The sequence below is a fragment of the Macadamia integrifolia genome, unplaced genomic scaffold (genome assembly GCF_013358625.1).
Source record: "Macadamia integrifolia cultivar HAES 741 unplaced genomic scaffold, SCU_Mint_v3 scaffold968, whole genome shotgun sequence".
Lineage (NCBI taxonomy): Eukaryota > Viridiplantae > Streptophyta > Magnoliopsida > Proteales > Proteaceae > Macadamia > Macadamia integrifolia.
Window position 1 is genome coordinate 147966 of NW_024870604.1, and position 18614 is coordinate 166579.

The following is an 18614-nucleotide window of genomic DNA, read 5'->3' on the forward strand; positions in this document are numbered from 1 at the left end:
GATTCAACAGAAATTAAGGTGGAAAATAGGGCTGAATAGATGAGATTTCGATTACTGACAAACCTCAGCTCGGATGGAGCTGAATTTTGGATAGAATGGAGATCCTATAAGAGGGAACAAACTGTCAGAAGCTGAACAAATTCTGCCTGTTGGATTGAGACTTATGCTGGGTGCAAGGAAAAAATAAACTTTGGTGATTCTTCAAGAACTTGAGTTGGAAGCGTCGGATGATCCTAAAATTTGGATCAATTGGTGAGGATCGTCAACAAATCCTCAAAATCCTTCAGCAATCAGGGATCTGACCTGGAAGTTACGCACTTGAAATTTTTTTCCCTAGAAGACCCTGTAACTAGAATCAATATCCTGGTTGTGTGCTTTTCTGTTCAGCAACGGTTGGGACTTTGTTCTCTGAATAATAATAAATAAACTGAAGAATAAAAAGAGTAGAAAGTAGAGAAAGGATGTATTGAAGGAATAGATGTGGCTGGGGTGGACTCTCTCAGTCCTGGGTCTTTCTCCCACAACTATCTTAGCTGAAACAAAACATTCTTAGGTCAAAATTGCAAGCAAACTCTCATAAACTTTATTAATTCAACTGTTATTCTTTGCAATACAAAGCCTTTATTTATAGTGGAAGCTAGGACTCAATTACACGGAAAGTAACCAAATAGGAAACATATAGAAAATAAAAACTAGTGTCATTTACATCAACCTCCCTGGCGTTTTCCTATATTACGTCTTCCCCCCTGAAAATTCGTTTATTACATTTAAACCCAAAAAACTAACACAGCTAAGCTAGCGTTAGTTTTGAATTTTAAAAGACAGAATTGCCCCTAACAATTTATATACCTATAATACCCCTCTTCCCTTTTATAAACCAACAACCATCACAAAGTAACCCCAAACCGATCCTCTAACACCCTTACCTGTTCGGCGAAGGTGGAGAGGAGTTGCCATTTCCAGCGAAGGTTTAGGAAAGTCTCTGGCAAAGGTTATGTGACTGTGGGAGCTTTACTTATCAAGTTAATTTTCGTGGGATTAGTCCCTAAATTAGAACCTTGCATTGATTATGAGAAGTTAGGGCAGCAGTTGATTCATAGCTTACGTTCATAGCAACACAGAGGATTTTGTGGTCAAACCCGGAGAGCACGGGTTGGGGATCCCTTCCTCCACCAAAGAAGAACGACTGCAAAGAGGAAAGATGTGAGAATTTGAATTTGACTGCAAAGAAAAGGGTTTTTTTCTTGGCCATTTCCAGGGGTTTATCTTTGTGGGAGATTTGGTGAAAGAAGGCAGGCTAGATCAGTGAGACACAACAGAACTTGGAAGGGTCCTCGTCCAATGTATCGATGCTGCAAACAATCTGGAGTATTGGCCATACAGCTCACGAATGTATCAATGCTGCAAACAATCTGGAGTCTCTGGCCATCGCCTGTGTTTAACAAGTAGAATTCCGAACCAGCTGGGATTGTATACAGATCCCTTGTATTCAATTGCTTCTCACCAAACTATCTTTGTGGATCCACCCAATCTTCACTTCCCCCACATCAAACTCAAGTTGCAGAAATTAACAAAAGTTGTTGATGAAGGCATATATCAATCAATTTAGAGGGAAGAAGAGAGAAAGGGAAATGGGTACCCCTACAAACAAAGAGGACCAAGTTGGAATCGATGTACTGACAGATGAAAAGGGTTTTTGGTTCCATATTGATGAAGCCAATATGAATTGGGTTTTCCATGCCCTTCATTCTTAAGCCTCTCACAACTGTCATTTCCCCTGCTTCTGTACTTCCAATTCATTGTGAGCGATGCAACAAGAACATGTAATTCAATTTTCTCACAGACACATGTGGATTGATGGGGACAAACTCCCTATCCATCCGAGAGAGAGAAAGAGAGAGATTTCGGATTTACTTTCTTCTTCAAGAACTAAGTCTTACTATCTTTCTTCAAGAACCAAGAAGAACTAAGTTTGGTCTCCTTCCAAGCAAACAACATACCTATATATCAGAGAGAAAGATTATGGTGTCTTGTACCTTCAAATTGATGATCGTTTTCTGAAATTAAGTTGTGTTGGGACACACCACACACTCGCAGTGGGAGAGAGAGAGAGAGAGAGAGAGAGAGAGAGAGAGAGAGAGAGAGAGAGAGAGAGAGAGAGAGAGAGAGAGAGAGAGAGATAAGGTCTTTTTAAGAATTCAGGTTGGTCACCGCACACAAACACCCACACAGACACAGACAGAAGAACAAGAAGTACTTGTGAAGAGCGAGGGTAGTGGCAAGGCTGTAGATTCCACCTCCTACAATGACGATGCCTGAAATGCCTCTCTCTCTCTCTACCTTTTGGGTTCTCTTCTTTAAGTTGTCTGAGATGAGAAGACTTCGCCTAAAAAGATGCTCGAAAGAAACTGTCGCTTGAGATGAGAGACTTCGCCGGTAGAGAACTCGAAAGAAACAGTCGCCTAAGAAGACTTTGCCGGAGAGAGGAGGGTCACCGCGAGAGAGCTTCGCCTAAGAGAACCCTACGAACAAAATCGGGTCCAAGTGGGGATATGTTGAACACAATAAGGGCAAAATAGGATTTTCAGTAAAATTCTGTCCACTTAACATACTGGCCCTAAAAAGATGCTAACAGTGTTAGTTTTTTTGGTTTAAATGTAATAAATGAATTTTCAGCGGGGAGGACGTAATAGAGGCAAACGCCAGGGGAGGTTGATGTAAATGAGCCTAAAAACTAATTGACTTAAGACTCAAACTACCTAACAAGTAATAACTTGCTCACTAAGAAAGAAATAAAGGACATATCTAGACTTCTAGAATACTCAAAATATACAACAACAACAACAGCTCAGCCTTATCTCAAGTAAATGGGGTTGGCTACATGGATCCGAGTTAGAGAGAGAAAAAAAGACTTAGGTACATCCCACTTACGAACAATTGGCAACCCGGAGCTTTGCCCTCCAAGCAGCTTTGTTAGATGCCATACTAGGGTGGAGACCTATCTTTTGCATGTCTCTCCTTGCCAACTCATCAATAGTCATTTTCGGCTTGCCTCTAGCCCTTTTAGCTCCATCCATCTGAATCTGGTCACTCCTCTGTATTGGGGCATCCAAAGGCCTTCTTTGAACATTCCCAAACCATCTTAGTCGACATTCTCTGAGATTATCTTGAATCGGGGCAACTCCCAAATCAGCTTTAACCCGGTCATTCTTCACTCTTATCCCTTAGAGTTTTGCCGCACATCCATCTCAACATCCTCATCTCTACCACACTCAACTTATCTATATTATGCTTCTTGACTACCAACATTCTGCACCATATATCATAGCTGATCTTACAACTATCTAGTAGAATTTTCCTTTAGCTTTAGAGGAATTCGTTGATCACATAACACCCTAGATGGACCTCTCCATTTCATCCATTCTACTTTAATTCCGTGGGAAACATCAGTGTCAGTCTCACCTTCCTTGTTTAAAGTAGAGCCCAAATATTTGACATAGTCACTTTACGGGATCTCTCTCCCCTCAATTTTCACCCCTTTGCCATCACCTATCAGCCCCCAATCGACTAAAGTTACACACCATATACTCCGTCTTCATTCTGCTTATCTGAAGACCTCTCGATTTCAAAGTAGATCTCCATAACTTCAACTTATCATTAATCCTGGCCATAGTTTCACCCGTTATAACAATATCATCAACAAAAAGCATATACCACAGTATCTCTCTTCGAATATTCCTGGTTAGGTCGTCCATGATAAGCGTAAACAGATAAGGGCTCAATGCGGACCCTTGATGTAACCTGATAGTGATTGGGAACTCATTACCTTGACCTCCCTCAAATCTTACACTAGTCATCACATCCCCGAACATGTATTTAATTATATCCACGTATTTGCATTATACCCCTTTCTTTTCTAGTATATGACAGATTAAATCTCTGGGGATTCTATCGTAGACCTTTCTAGATCGATGAAGATCATATAGAGACCCCTTTTATAAGTTCTAGATTTTTCCATAAGCATCTTAAGAAGGTACATCTCTTTCGTTGTGGATCTCCCATTCATAAAACTGAATTGGTTCCTTGAGATATTAGTTTCTCTTCTTATGCAAACTTCTCTTAACTTCTCCCGTAATTTCATAGTATGACTCATAAGTTTTATGCCTCTGTAGTTATTTGCAGCTTTGGATATCACCTTTATTTTTGTAGATTAGGGCAACAATACTTTTCCTCCACTCATCAGGCATCTTTCTCGTGGTCAAGATCTTGTGAAACAACTTGGTCAACTAAACAAACCCATATGGTCCCAAACTCTTCCACACTTTAATAGGGACCTCATCCGAACCTAGTGGCTTTCCTACCTTTATCTTTCTTATAGCTTCCTTAACCTCGGTCACTATTATCTTACGTACATATCTACGATGCATGTTGTCAAGCAGATTACTCAAACCACTCCTACTAGGGTTGACTCCGTTAAGTCACAAAAATATTCATCCTATCTCCTCTTTATGTCCTCATCCTTCACAAGCACTCTACCATCATCACTCTTAATACATCGAACATGATTGAGGTCCCTGCTCTTCCTTTCTTGTATTTTTAGCTATCTTATAAATAGCATGTTCCCCTTCCTTGGTATTTAGATTGTTGACAAGTCATCATATTTTCTCACCCTTGCTTTCCCCACAATCTTCCTAGCCTCGTTTTTGGCGGCCTTATATCTTTCTTTATCTTCAACCTCCTGGGTTGTTTGCAAAATCTTAGAAAGATCCTTCTTAATCTTGATGGTTGCCTGAACTTCCACATCCCACAACCAAGTCTCTCTAGGGGCCAACTGAGTTCTGCTAGACACTCCTCGAACCTCCTTAGCAACATTCTTAACGCAATCGGTCATCTGATTCCACATCGTGTCGACATCCCCTTCACAATCCCACTTCTCATGCTTCACCACTTTATTTGTAAAAGTCCTCGGTACTCCTTTTAATCTCCACCACCTTACCTTGGGGCAGACATGTTTCCTGGATTTATAATTCGGCAAACAAAAGCAAATGTCCAAGATCAACAATCTATGTTGAGAAGTTAAGCTCTCCCTCTCCCCAGGAATAACCTTACAATCCTTATACATCCATCTGTCGGACCTTCTAGTGAGTAAGAAGTCTATTTGGCTGGAATGATGCCCACTTTTGTAGGTAATTAATTGTTCTTCCCTCTTAGCAAAAAAAAGTGTTTGTAATTGATAGACCATAGGCTGTCACAAAGTCCAAAACTGTGGTCCCCTTATTTCTCTCCCCAACTCCATAACCTCTCCTATCCCTACCAATGTGTCCGTTCAGATCCCCTCCCATAATAATCTTTTCACCCGGTCCAAAACCATGCATCAAATTATCCATGTGTTCCCAAAATTGTAGTTTGCAACTTTCATTCAATCCAACTTGGGGTGCACAAACGCTAACAATGTTGACCACCTCTTTATCTAACACCAGCTTTATGGATAAACTCCTACCTTCCACCCTTTTAACATCCACCACATCGTTCTTTAGGTCTTTATCCACGACTATGCCAATTCCACCCTTACCACTTTGGTCACACAAATACCATAGTTTGAAGTCATCCAACATCTTAGCTTTATAACCTTTCCATCTAGTCTCTTGGATACATGCAATGTTAATCCTCCTCCTTATAACATCCATCAACTCCAAACTCTTGTCTGTTAGTGAACCAATGTTCCAGGAAGCACATTGAATCATTCGGTTATGGTTAACATTCTCAACTCGCCTTGTACATGCTGCAAAGAATCTTTGCCATGCTTCGTTTGCGTGGGATGCTCTGGAAACAAGATAAAAGGACATAGAACAAAGAAAAGAGAGATAATGAAAAGTAAACCCAATAGTAAACCTAATATTCTTAATGATTAGGAAACATAAAATAACTACTTCATCCTGTATAGGACTTAAATCCCCAATATTTGGGCTTATGGAATTGACCCATTACAAACGTAAATCGAAAAATATAAAGCCCATGGCCCATACAACCCATTGGACACTACAAAATAACACATTAGTCCATTCTTGGTCCAGTTTGATGGCTGAAGTAGAAAACCAGAATTGCACCAAAATTGGGGCAGCTTGGGTTGGTTTGATGAGACAAAGCTGATCCAGATTTGGTTCTCTGACTTCGCAGCTCGATCTACATCAATTTTCCTTTTTACTTCAAATTAAACTTAATGATCCGAATTTTATTCTACAGGAAGACAGTAACCGAATGACACCATCTTCAGCAAGGCACAAAAGAGGATGCAATTGTAAGAGATCATTGTGTTTGAAAAAGTACTGCGAATGCTATCAGGTTTTGGTTCTCATTACTCGTATTATATCACATTCACTATTTTGAGTTTTTTCTGATTGGACATTCCTATCTATCTGTTCTGCCTTCAAGTCCGGTGTTGGATGCTCAGAAGCATGTCGGTGCGAAAGATGTAAAAATGTTTATGGTGTGAAAGAAGGTAAGATCTTAAACTACATATTTTCCTTAAACTAATTTAATACAATTTTTACTTTTATAAATCCAGAATATAAATACCTTAACCACTTTCCATGTAGTAGCTGTATGGATAAAATGGATATTACCAGAGGACAAGTCAAAGTAGAAAACAAACACTAGTGCATTGCAGTCCTACTGTTTTTCCTAAAGCAATTAGCATATTGAAAACCCTAACCATGACGTAGTCAATGAACAGATTTTAAGTAATCACTGAAAACCATAATCATGATGTACTCAGTGAACAGTTTTTAGGTAATCATGCTTAAAAAATGTCTGCATTGATAATGCATGCATGGAAAGACCTTGGGTGGCACTTTGTATCATAAATAAGATAGTTCTTAGAGAAAAAAGGCACTGGTTAATCCTCTCTATTCTTGTGTTCTTGAATCCCATAATTGTATGACTTTGGACAATGACTGGAGATAGAATCCCTTACTTTGATGATTGCTAAGGGGCATCATGCAAATCACCTCCAATAGTTGGCTTTCTATGGACCTTATAATGTAAGGCTGGATCACGAAGGACTTATCCCCAGGGAGGAACTTGAGCAAGATCAATAAATGTCAGGTTCAAGTAACAAATCACAGCAACCAACCATAACTAAATCTGATATGGCAGAAAATAGGTTAAAATCTCAGATCTCCAGAATAGACTTTAAGGTACCATGATGGCAGAACTTGTAGCAGATCACAATGAAATTGACTACAAAAATCAAACAGAAAATAAAGAAGAAAGGGTAGAAGAAGAGGTAGGAAAGGGGGATAAAGTAGTATCTCTCAGACTTGGGTCTCTCCCCACCACTGCATCTCACAACTTCCAAGCCAAAGCTCTCTATTTTCTTAAATCGTGGACTCTCTAGGAGTCAGTTACAATTTATAGGCAAGAATGCTTGCCATTAAAAGGAGACTATGAAATAGGAAACAACAAAGAAAAGGAAAAAAAAAAACAGAAAAAGGAAACTAACAACTTACGACTTAGGAAATCATAAAACTGGAAACGAAAGTTCTTGTCCTTGGACTAAGTAAATATAAGTTACAAAAAGGACTTAAACTAAAGAAACAATTCCAACAAATCCCTTTTAGAATCTTCGATAGCCTTAGGAAGGCTTGCTCTCCAAGGCAAAGAAGTCCAATTGATCTTGCTTGTCAAGGCTAAGAAGTCTTCCCGTTATTGCTTTCTGTCCAAGATTGAACAACTGTCCATATCTCCATGGCCAGAATGGGCTCTACTGTTCACATAAACAGTAATTCCCCCACCCCTGAATTTCATTCTCGTCCTCTTCTTCTTCATGCTTTGATCTATATCAACTCGCCTTGTCTTAGAAAAAACTTGATCTCTAGTTTTGAACATTCTTCGACAAAGTTTCCTGTTGTGCAAGTCCGTCTTCATGGCTGGCCACGGTAGGTTCTGATACCAATTTAATGTAAGGCTGGATCACAAGGGACCTAGCCCCAAGTAGGATCTTTAAACATGATCAATAAATCTTAAATTCAAGTAACAAATCCAGCAACCAAAAGCACAACCAAATCGGATATGGTAGAAAATAGGTTAAAATCTCAGAATTCTAGAATAGACTTTAAGGTACTCCGATGGCAGAGCATGTAGCAGATCACACAATGAAATCGACTGAAATATAAAACAGAAAATAGAGAAGAAAGGGAAGAATGAGGGTAGTAGGGAAGGGGGATAAGGTATTCTCCCTCAGACTTGGGTCTCTCACCCACAGCTTCTCACTGCCACTGCATCTCACAGCCATTGCCTCACACAACTTCCAATACAAAGCTCTCTATTTTCTTAAACTTAATTGTGGTGGACTCTCTAGGAGTCATACAATTCACGGGCAAGAATGCTTGCCATCAAAAGGGAAACTATGAAAAAGGAAACCATGAAGAAAAGGGGAAAAAAGAAGGAAACTAAAAAAGAAGGAAACTAACTACTTAGGAAACTCCTAAAAATGGAAACAGAAAACCTCGTCCTTGGACCAAGAGAAGACAAGTTACAAAAAGGAAACATAAAAAAAGAAACTTAAATGTAAGGAAACAAATCCACACATCCCTTTTAGAATCTCCGATCGATACCCCAAGGCAAAGAAGTCCAATCGATCTTGCTTGTCAAGGCTTAGAAGTCTTCCATTATTGCTTGCTGTCCAAAACTGAACAACTTTCCATTAGTCCAGAAATATTACCTCCAATGGCTAATATGGGGCCCAATTCATTGTTCACATGAATAGTAACCGCTTGTACTTCACATGAACACTAAAAATATTTTTCCCTCTGAATTCAATTCTTGCCCTTTTCTTCTTCATGCTTTCATCTAAATCAATCTTCCTCAAATTTAGTGAGAGGAAATCAACTTGACGCCTTTTGCTTCATTCACTCTTGCACGGTCTTCAGAATTGTTGGATCCTCCCATTTAATGGTAAAGCAATCCCCAATTGGGAACTTTTAGTTGCTGAAGTTTCAACTAAAAGCCAATATCTTAAGCACATTGGAGAATGATAGTGCTGAACTATATTGATATCAGATATCTGCTAGGATGATGTTTCTGCATGAGTTCAATAAGCCAGCCCAGATATGTGATTTGTTAGTATGTCCGTTTTGCCTTCCGATGCAATCTTATTGCTTAGGGCTGCCAACTCGCAGTTGTATTCACATTTGTTCTGTATTGTCATCATCTACTGCAGTGAGCAACTTGGATATTTATTTGGTTCCAGTCTTACGCTCATTCTTGGATATTCATGCTAGGATCTAAATGGGTCTTGATATCAAATAGATGTTCTTTCAACTTTCTGGGCATGTGGCATGTGGTCAAAGTGTTGCTAAGTGGTCTGGTAAGTTAACCAGTAAGCAAACTGCCTCCTTTTTTAGGGTGAAAAAAAAATTCATTACCAAAGAAGGGAGGAAGGGAATATACAGGCGCCGAGGGGAAAAGAAAAGAAAAAAACACAGCCAAACAAACAGAGTTAAGGAGCGGGCAGAAAGGATTGGGAGGGGAAAACCCAGGACATAACAATGAGCTTGTTCCTTGGGGTAAGACTAACACATCGGTGAGGAAGCATGTGGAGCTTTGAACTGACATCAAAGTAGATGGCTTTCCAAATCTTATCGAAAGACGGGGAGTTTGGGAGTCCATCTACGAAGATTCTTTTTCATCCAAATGTGGTTGATAGCGGCACATAAGGCGAGCTTGGCAGCAGTGTCATAGACCAAAGAACTAGAAAAAGTCATGTTAATCCAAATCCATTCTCTATGTAGGGGGAGAATACGTCTCCTGCCACACCAACAAGAATTGAGAACTCTTTTCTAAATTGAGGAAGAGAAGGGGCAATTGAAGAAAAGGTGATTAGGGTCTTCAATTCCATTCCAACAAAGACAACAAGTGGTAGAGACATGAATATGTCAATAGAGAAGGAAAGATTGGGTGGGGGAGGCAGTTGGAGAGGGATCTCCAAGCAGTGAAACTGTGACGAAGGATGTGCCCAGTGAACCAAACAATCTTACGCCAACAGGTAAGAGGATTATGTGAACGTATAAAATCCTAAGCCAAGGAGGAGTTGAAAGTGCCAGTGGGCAAAGGAGACCATATGACTTGATCACTTCTACCACAGTGACTCGGGAGAAGGGGGTAGAGAGGACCAAATGTCCAAGAGGACCGGGGAAGGAGAGGCGTAGAACAAATCTCATTTGAGATGATGGAAGCGATAAGAGAGTCTCTATCTAATCCTCAGGAGTAAATAGATCTAGGCCCAGCTACAGGGAGGACATCAGAAGGATGTCAGTTGTCAAGTCATAGAGAGGTGAATGACCATCAAAGATAGAAGTGTGGATGACACGGATGACTATGGGGCGAAGGCTAAGAATATTGCACCAAACCCAAAGGCATCGGAATTAGAGGAAATGATCCAGAGGGAGTCTTTACGGAGAAGGGAAGAATAGATCCAGGAAACCTAGATGCTATTATGCTTGGAGACCATCTTTCAAATGAGCTTGAGGATACCCGCAATGTTGGCCTTATAAATTCTACGGATGCCTAGGCCTCATTCCTTCAATTGGAGACAAATGGAAGACCAACTATGGGATGGAGGAAATGAGCCGAGTCAACACTTTCCAAAGGAAGGTGCTCTTAAGGGTTTATGTAGTTTGATAGTGAATTGGGGTCGGAAAACACCAGACCAGTAGATGTGGCAAGATTAGAGAACCGATTTGATGAGCACCAAATGGCCAGTGTAAGGGAGATGCTTGCTTCTCTAAAGCTGAAGTCTTTTATGGATGAGATCAAGCATAGTGGTACAGTGCTGGGAAATGATCTTGGTAGAAATAAAGGGAGAACCAGATATTTAACAGGGAGAGAGCCCAGGGAAAAGCCATAAAATACCTATGAGGGTGGAATTAAGTGAGTTTGAGACCTCGGTTCAGAAGGCATAGGATTTGAAAAGGTTGATCCAGAGGCCATAAAGGTTCTCAAAGAGATAGAGGGAAGAGAGAATGGAATGGATTGAGAAGGTCAGATTCGGACAAGATCATGAGATCATCAACAAAAGCAAGGTGGGTGAGCTTAAAGGGATTTACATTTAGGTAGAGGGGAGATGAGATGAAGGTCAGTGGAAGGAAGATTGGATGGAACAAAAAAGAACTTCAAAAAGAGAGTGTTGTAGACACAAATTATAATTAAATTAATAAAGTTTTCTGCAGCTATTGCTTGCTTCCTCTCCTAAGAAAGGAAGACAAACAAGTGGGATAGCTGTGGGTGAGATACCTAGGCTGAGATAGCCATTCCCACCCACATCTATCTTGCTTAATATCTTCTTTTCTAATTTCTGTTATTACTTACTGTGAGGGGAGTGTGTGGATTAAATTAAGCTTATTTGAAGACTTAACAAGGATCGAAGCTTGGGAAGAATCAGTTCAGCATCTTAAGATCGACTGCAGGTTTTAGGGCTTCAAAACTCAAATCGGCAGGGCCCTTTTCTCCTCTTCTGTCCAGCAGATTTGAAGACCCTTTGGAGGGTTCAAAGATCGCCTCAAGGGGGGCCACTCGACTAGGGTTTCAGCCCCTGCTACCCAGCCAAAACTGAACTGCAGGGTTTCTCCATGTTCTGGCTGAAACCCAGATTTTTCTGGGAATGTGTTAGCTGCTGTGGGGTTCTTTTGCGGAGTTGCTGTCTGCTGCTGACTGCTGTGAGTGATTTTTCTGAGTTGATCCTGGATACTTCTGGATGGGTTTTGTCATCCTAACTTCTCTGCTGAAGTTTTCCTTCTCTGGTTCTATTTCTGGTTTCTACGAAGACTGGTTTTGAGTGTTCAGAATTACTTTGGTTTGGGCTATTTAAATACTGGAAGTTTGTTAACCTTGTGTGAACCTACTTCTACATTACTTGTCCAATATGATCGAACCAAGTATGTGGAGATCTACACACTTCATCAAAGAGAAGTTGGATATGGGATTTATTAGTTTGTCCCTAGTAGTGAACAACTGGCTAATGTATTTACTAAAAGTCTTAATAGTAAGATATTTTATCCTATTATCTGCAAGTTGGACATATGTGATATCTATACACCAACTTGAGGGGGAGTATTGTAATAATGGGTTTTAGGAAACTGGTCAATTGCCAAACTGACCCTAAGGGGTTTAATGGTCTTTGGTGATTCTCTAGAACTTTCTCTCCTTTATTATAAATAAAGAGGGCTGGTGCCAAATTTGCCACAAGTCATTACCCCATCCAACAAAAATGTTACTAATGTGACTGGATCGTTTAGACCCAACTCTCCTAGTTAATTAAATTAAAAATGTAAAAAACATATTAGAAACACTCTCTAGGAACTCTCGTCTTGACCTTGATAATTTGTGAATCATATTAATTTAAGTTTACCCCCTCTTATTTGTGTCGCTCAAAGCAATCAATGCATATAATTTCCGAGCCATAATAAGATGGTTAATGGATCTTTAAAAAATTATACTAGAAAACACTTTATAGGAACAATCATCTTAACTTTGAATATTTATGAACCACAAAATATATTAACCTCAAGGGGTAGCCTAGGAGACCTGGTGGTGGGATGATGAGGTTCAAACATCCATTAAGACTAAGAAAGCTAGTTTCAAGACATGGCAAAGGACTAAGGATGTAGAGGATCTACAAAGGTATAAATTTGCTAGAAATGAAGCTAAGAAGATTGTGGAAAAGCAAGGGAGAAGAAATATAAAGATCTTTATAACAATCTGAGAACAAAGCAAGGGTAAAAAGTTTTTTGTAAGATAGCTAAAATGAAGGAAAGGAAGGGTAGAGATCTCGACCATGTTAGATATATTAAAAGTGAAGATGGTAAAATACTTATGTGGATGAGGACATTAAGGAGAGATGGAAAGTTTATTTCTACATCCTACTAAGAAACTTCGAGTAATAGTGTCCTGGAATATTGCATCAAAATGCCACATCTCGTAGATTTGTATGGAAAATTAGCATATCTAAAGTAGAAGAAGCTTTTAGGAGGATGAAACTTGGCAATGCACAAGGCCCTGATGTCCCATTAGAAGTGTGGAAGAGCTTAGGAATTTGTGGTTTATCATGGCTAACCAATCTATTTAATAAGATTATGAGCACAAAGAAAATGTCAGATGAATGGAGGAGAAGCATTGTGGTATCGATTTACAAAAGTAAAGGTGATAATATTCAAGACGACAATAACTATAAAGTATAAAATAATAAATTATACAATGAAATTATGGGAGATGGTTATTAAAACCCACCTGAGGAAAGAAACTACTATTACAGAGAAACAAATTTTATGTCAGGAAGATCCACGATAGTAGCTATTTATTAGAAGACTCGTTGAAAGATTTAGAAATTGCAAAAATGATCTTCATATAGTTTTTATTGACCTAGAAAAAGCTTATGGCATAGTCTTTAGAGAAGAGAATTGTCTCAAGTAAATACGTGGACATAATTAAAGATACATATGATGGTGTGGCAGCTAGTGTAAGAGCTGTGTGTGTGGGGGGTCAAGGTAGTGAATTCCCAATTACAATTGGGTTATGTCAAGGATCAACTTAAGCTGCTATTTGTTCGCACTTATCATGAATGAATTAGCCAGAGGAATTCAAGATGAATTTCCTTGGTGTGTTCTTTTTGTGATGATATTGTTTTGGTGGATGAAACAAAATCATGCATTAACGCCAAGTTGGAGTTATGGATGTCAACCTTGGAGTTGAAAGGTTTTAAGATAAGTAGAACAAAGACGGAGTACATGGACGGATAATGAGACGGTGAAAATTGATGAGAGGGAGGTTCCACAAAGTGATTATTTTAGGTATTGCTCAATCATAAATAAAAAAAGTGATATAGAGGATGATGTTTCACAATGAATGAAAATGGGATGGCTGAAGTGGAGAGGTGCATCTGGAGTGTTGTGCGAAGAAAAATTTATAGGAATCATATGATTGGCTATGATGTATGGTGTGGAATGTTGGGTAGTTAAGAAGCATCATGTAGATAAACACACTATAGCGGAGATGAGAATGTTGAGATGGATGGGTGGTAAAACTAGGAAGGATAAAGTAAAGAATGATCATATTAGAGTTTATTTGGGAGTAGTTCCAATACATGATCAGCTATAAGAATGTCGTTTGGGGTGGCATGACCATTTTCAACAGAGGCCTTTGGATGCTCTAATATGGAGTGATTGATTCAGATTGAAGGAACTAAAAGAGCTAGGGTTAGACCTAAAATGACCTTAGGGGAGAGGTGGTGAGGGAAGATGTGCATAGCTTAGGCTTTGTTAAGTATGATGCCGAATTGAGTTGATTAGGGCAAAGATCCATGTGGCCGACCCTTTTAGTTGGGACAAGGCTTAGTTGTTGTTGCCCAATTGGCAAGTACCAACATCTCATAATTAAGAGGGCATTGATTTCAACTCTCCTTGGGGCCTAACTACAATCAAAATAAAAATTGGGTTCGTCTTGACTAGTTGGGCTTATTGAGCATGTCTTGGGCCTTGGCTAGCAAAAGGCTTCAAGTTTGTGGACCTTTCTTGATGCCTTATAGGATATGCCAAATCTTCCCTTTTCTCCTTCCACTAAAGTTTCTTACTTTCTTTGTTAGTGGGGTTAGATTAACCTGGGAAAGAAGACCATAATAAACAGTTTGGGTTTGTCTTGACTAGTTCAGGCCAAATGGGTTGTTAATATTTGTAAGTCCTTTTTTTCTTATCTTCTTCCTGGTAAATTTTTCAGCATTAGTAATTTGTGGCGTTGTTAATGTAATGTCGTAATTATTTATTTTTCATTGTATGCTGCGTTCTTTAATGTTGTAGATTTTGCCAATATCAGATCGTTTGGATTGTCATTATTTTCTCAAGCTAAACCCCTATGATTTTCAAAATGGAATTTCAAGCAATATTCAGTAGAAATTAATAGTCCAAAATATCACTGTCATGACTCATGACACACTTATAACGTTTTTGGAGAGAAAAGAAACAGTTTATTGAAAACAGAGAAACATAAGTGAGTTGGGTTTGGGTGCATAGCTGTCCTTTATTGGTGAACCTGCAGCCTATCGCCACATGTAGACCCAATCAACAATTGGGCTGGTTCCATAGCCATGAAAGGGTTGGTCATTTCAACCTGATTTCTGGATGGGTTAGGTCTATAGTTGTCCTTAGTGGTGACCCTACCTGACCTATCGCCATCCCTAGATCTGATTGAAAATTGGGTTAGGGCTGGGACCAGGCTTTTGTGGCTTATACATATTTGTCAAGGTGTCCAGACACCTTAGTGGCCTTGGTTTTCCTAGATGCCGTGACAGCTATGGGCTTAATAGAAGTCAGGTCATATTATGGGATTTTATTGTAATACTGGCTGTATTAATTATAAATTCCTTTAATTTTTACTTATTTTAAAATTTTTGTTGCATTTTCATCTGGTGGTATTTAGAGGGCAATATATATATATATATATCTAATTTAGTACCGGCCTTTTGGTGAGCCACGGGCAGATCCATCCATCTATACCTGGTCAGCCACCTCTGGACCCAACAAAAGCCAAAGCCACCAAACAGGATAAGGCCTGAATATGGGTGTGCAGGAACCTACCTCACCAATATGTTGAGAAACCTATAGTTGGACGGGCATGCTGGAGTCCACCACAAAAGCTTGAGCTTTTTGGTGCAAAGCCCCAACTGTTATAAAGTCATCTGAGGTCTTGAGAGTTTTAGAATGTGGGATTCCCAACACTCCCCCTCGCTTGTTTCCCTTCTTTTAAGTGGAAGTGTACGTGGCATGTGGGCCCCCTTTTTTGGGTGACTATACCAAAATATGTTATTAAAGTAGTGGGCGTTGATGGATTTAATGATATGCTGTTGTAGTATCCAACTCAAAATCTTAAGATTTTAAGTGGAGAGGCTCAATTGGTATGTGAAGTCATCCAAGGTCCCAGAGTTTTCCAATGTGGGATTATTTTGAACAGTATATTTCCGATTATTTAGGACTGGTATAAATAGTGAATCAACAGTACTGAAGTGTATTTTGATATAACTAAACATCTCAAATTTAAGGCTATGTTTGGTTGTCCAGAAATTGGGAGTTTTCTAACAGGAAAAAATGAAATGCTCACACAATAAAATTTTATACTGGCAACTGACCTCTTTCCATAGTTTTCCAGCGGAAAAAGCTACGTTTATAGACACCAAATGCCACCTTAGTTTATTTTTCTCTTTAGATTTGAAATTGATACCTCCTTTCCCTATTCTGTCACAATGAAATTTATTTAGCCTATGGTGAAATTACAGAACTGATATACAAAAGGGCCGTTGATGAAAGATGGGAGGGCCTGTCTAATGAGAAGCTAGATACAGTGGAAGCGAGGAGTGATACTTCACATTGGGAGCATTCTCATCCCCACAGCCTCTCACCCCTTGCACTGTCATTCGACTGCTCTAAGTATGGCTTCATTTTTGCACATCATGCTCCATTTGAGCAGAACTAAATGATGTCATATTCATTCATTGAGATCTGTTTTCTTTGTTTTTGTTTTCCCAATAAGACTAATATATTTCACTTTTCCAGCAATAGAAAGAAAGTGCCCAAACCACGAGTACCTGGTAGAAGATGTCTACCATCCCCAGAATCTGATTCTTCTGCTTTGTCATCCTATGGCAAGTCCACAAGGTCTCCAAGAAATAAATATGAGAGTCAACAAAAAACGAGTACGGAAGTTTTAGATATAGTTCCCTACGATCAGGATTTGGACTGCATCAAGGCAGGAAAAGTCAATCAATTCTCACCAAGATGGGATGGACTTGCTGATATCTGCAATCTCACTCCATTGCCACATCCTCCTTCAAGGGCTACTTCCTCTTTGGTTTCATCCAATACCAGTGACCCTGTAAAAGTTTCACGAGCTCCGTCATCTCGTAGAAGTGGGCATTTATCATCAGTTAGTTCCCTTCAGTGGCATAGCTCACCCATCACACCTATGTCTCACTCAGGTGGCAATAATTTCACCCCAGAACTGGACTCTGAGAATGGGCTATGTGACATCTTGGGAGATGACACACCTGAGATTCTGAAGGATACTGCTACTCCCATCAATGTTGTGAAAGCGAGTTCTCCGAATAAGAAGAGAGTTTCTCCTCCACACAGTCGCTTGCATGAGCTGAGGTCAAATTCTTCATTGGCTTTGAGAAGTGGTCGCAAGTTCATATTGCGGGCTATACCTTCGTTCCCTCTGCTCACTCCAGACAGTGACCCTAAGAGTAGTAGTGGTGACAAGTGAGTGGTACAATAAGAGACGAAGGTTAGTACCTAGTTTTCTTTATTATCAGGATCAATATGTTACATCTTTTTGACTTTTAATTCAATGGGTTGCTGATATTCGTCAGTTCCCTGCTTTGTGGTGGCATGTGGTTGAGGCCAGAAAGAGCAGATGATGTGATGAGGTGCTTTTTCTAAATGAATTGCACATTTGGACAGACATTAACTTGCAAACGTTTTAAAAAAATTATCATTACTTGGCCGCTCCTGCGGTAACTATCAATACTTGAGGAACCCTTTTTTTTTTTTTTTGGATACATGTCCAAAATTGGAAGATATATGTGGCGAAATTGCCAGCATGTTGATTTTGCATTCCTTGTTAATTTCACTTAGTTACTTTTGTTGTTTAATTGGATTTGTTTCATTGCTAATAAAAGAGATGAACCCTTTGGCATGGATAGCTTGATGCAGTCTTAAGTGATTTTCATTTCCCAGTGTGCAGTTTCCCTGTCACATGATTTATATTTTCACCTGCTTTGATAGTGTGGATCTCATATGGGTGATACCTTTTTCAAGACACCCATTAGTGAGGTGTGCAGTTCCTCCCTACACTGGCAGTGTGGGGAACCATCTCCCATAAATTTTATAGTGACCTGACATGTAAGGGTAAAGCATTTAGGCATAGAAATACTTGTGAACAAGTGGTTTCAATGACTATATTGGTTAGATTGGGATCGAAAAGGTATTTTTGTCAAATACATTGAGGGGAAGGAATTAAGTTTGAATCTGGCAGGGTTGTTGCTGCTGATTTCTCCCAAGAAAGTTTTGTACATCTATTTGGTTTTATTTTTTTATTTTTATTTGGAAGATTAATCTTAGTCCATTGATTGATTAGTTACCCCAAAAAACAAAGTATAGGATAAAATAAAATGTAAGAGATCTATCTTGCAGTGGCCTTATTTTCTATCTATTGTAAGGGAGAGGGATAGGTATGCCATCGATATCAAGTATGCTAGTGGATAGCATCAATATGATCACATGGTGGAGTATCATTCAGGAAGGATGAAGGTCATTTCAAAAAGAGGGAAGAGAGAGATAGACACAATGGGTGCTAGCATATTTGATATCGGCGGCATACTCAACTTTTTCCTCCATTGTAAATAACAAAAAAAGTGCTATGTAGATTTGTACCTTCTGTCTTAAATTACTTGCAGCATGAGGAATGCTTCTTCATTGCCAAAGCTGAACAATCACTTTTCAGAGGTCTAGGTTTCCAAGTGGATGGAGGATGATGATGTTGACCATATGTCCACAAATTTAGTGCCAATGGAG

The 18614-nt window shown here is 39.4% G+C and overlaps 1 protein-coding gene across 3 annotated transcripts in view; it reads left to right on the forward strand.

Annotated features, from left to right (window-relative positions):
• Positions 1-17742, forward strand: part of LOC122070668 (CRC domain-containing protein TSO1-like) — a 32299-nt gene extending 14557 nt beyond the window's left edge. For 2 of the 3 annotated variants that reach the window (XM_042634873.1, XM_042634875.1), the window contains exons 7-10: positions 6244-6342; positions 6433-6499; positions 16319-16469; positions 16596-17742. In XM_042634873.1, coding sequence (XP_042490807.1) covers positions 6244-6342; positions 6433-6499; positions 16319-16469; positions 16596-17304 — 1026 coding nt within the window. In that variant the 3' untranslated portion in view covers positions 17305-17742. The remainder of the gene's footprint in view (positions 1-6243; positions 6343-6432; positions 6500-16318; positions 16470-16595) is intronic. The other variant, XM_042634874.1, reaches the window with a different exon arrangement.
• The last annotated feature ends 872 nt before the right edge of the window (positions 17743-18614 follow it).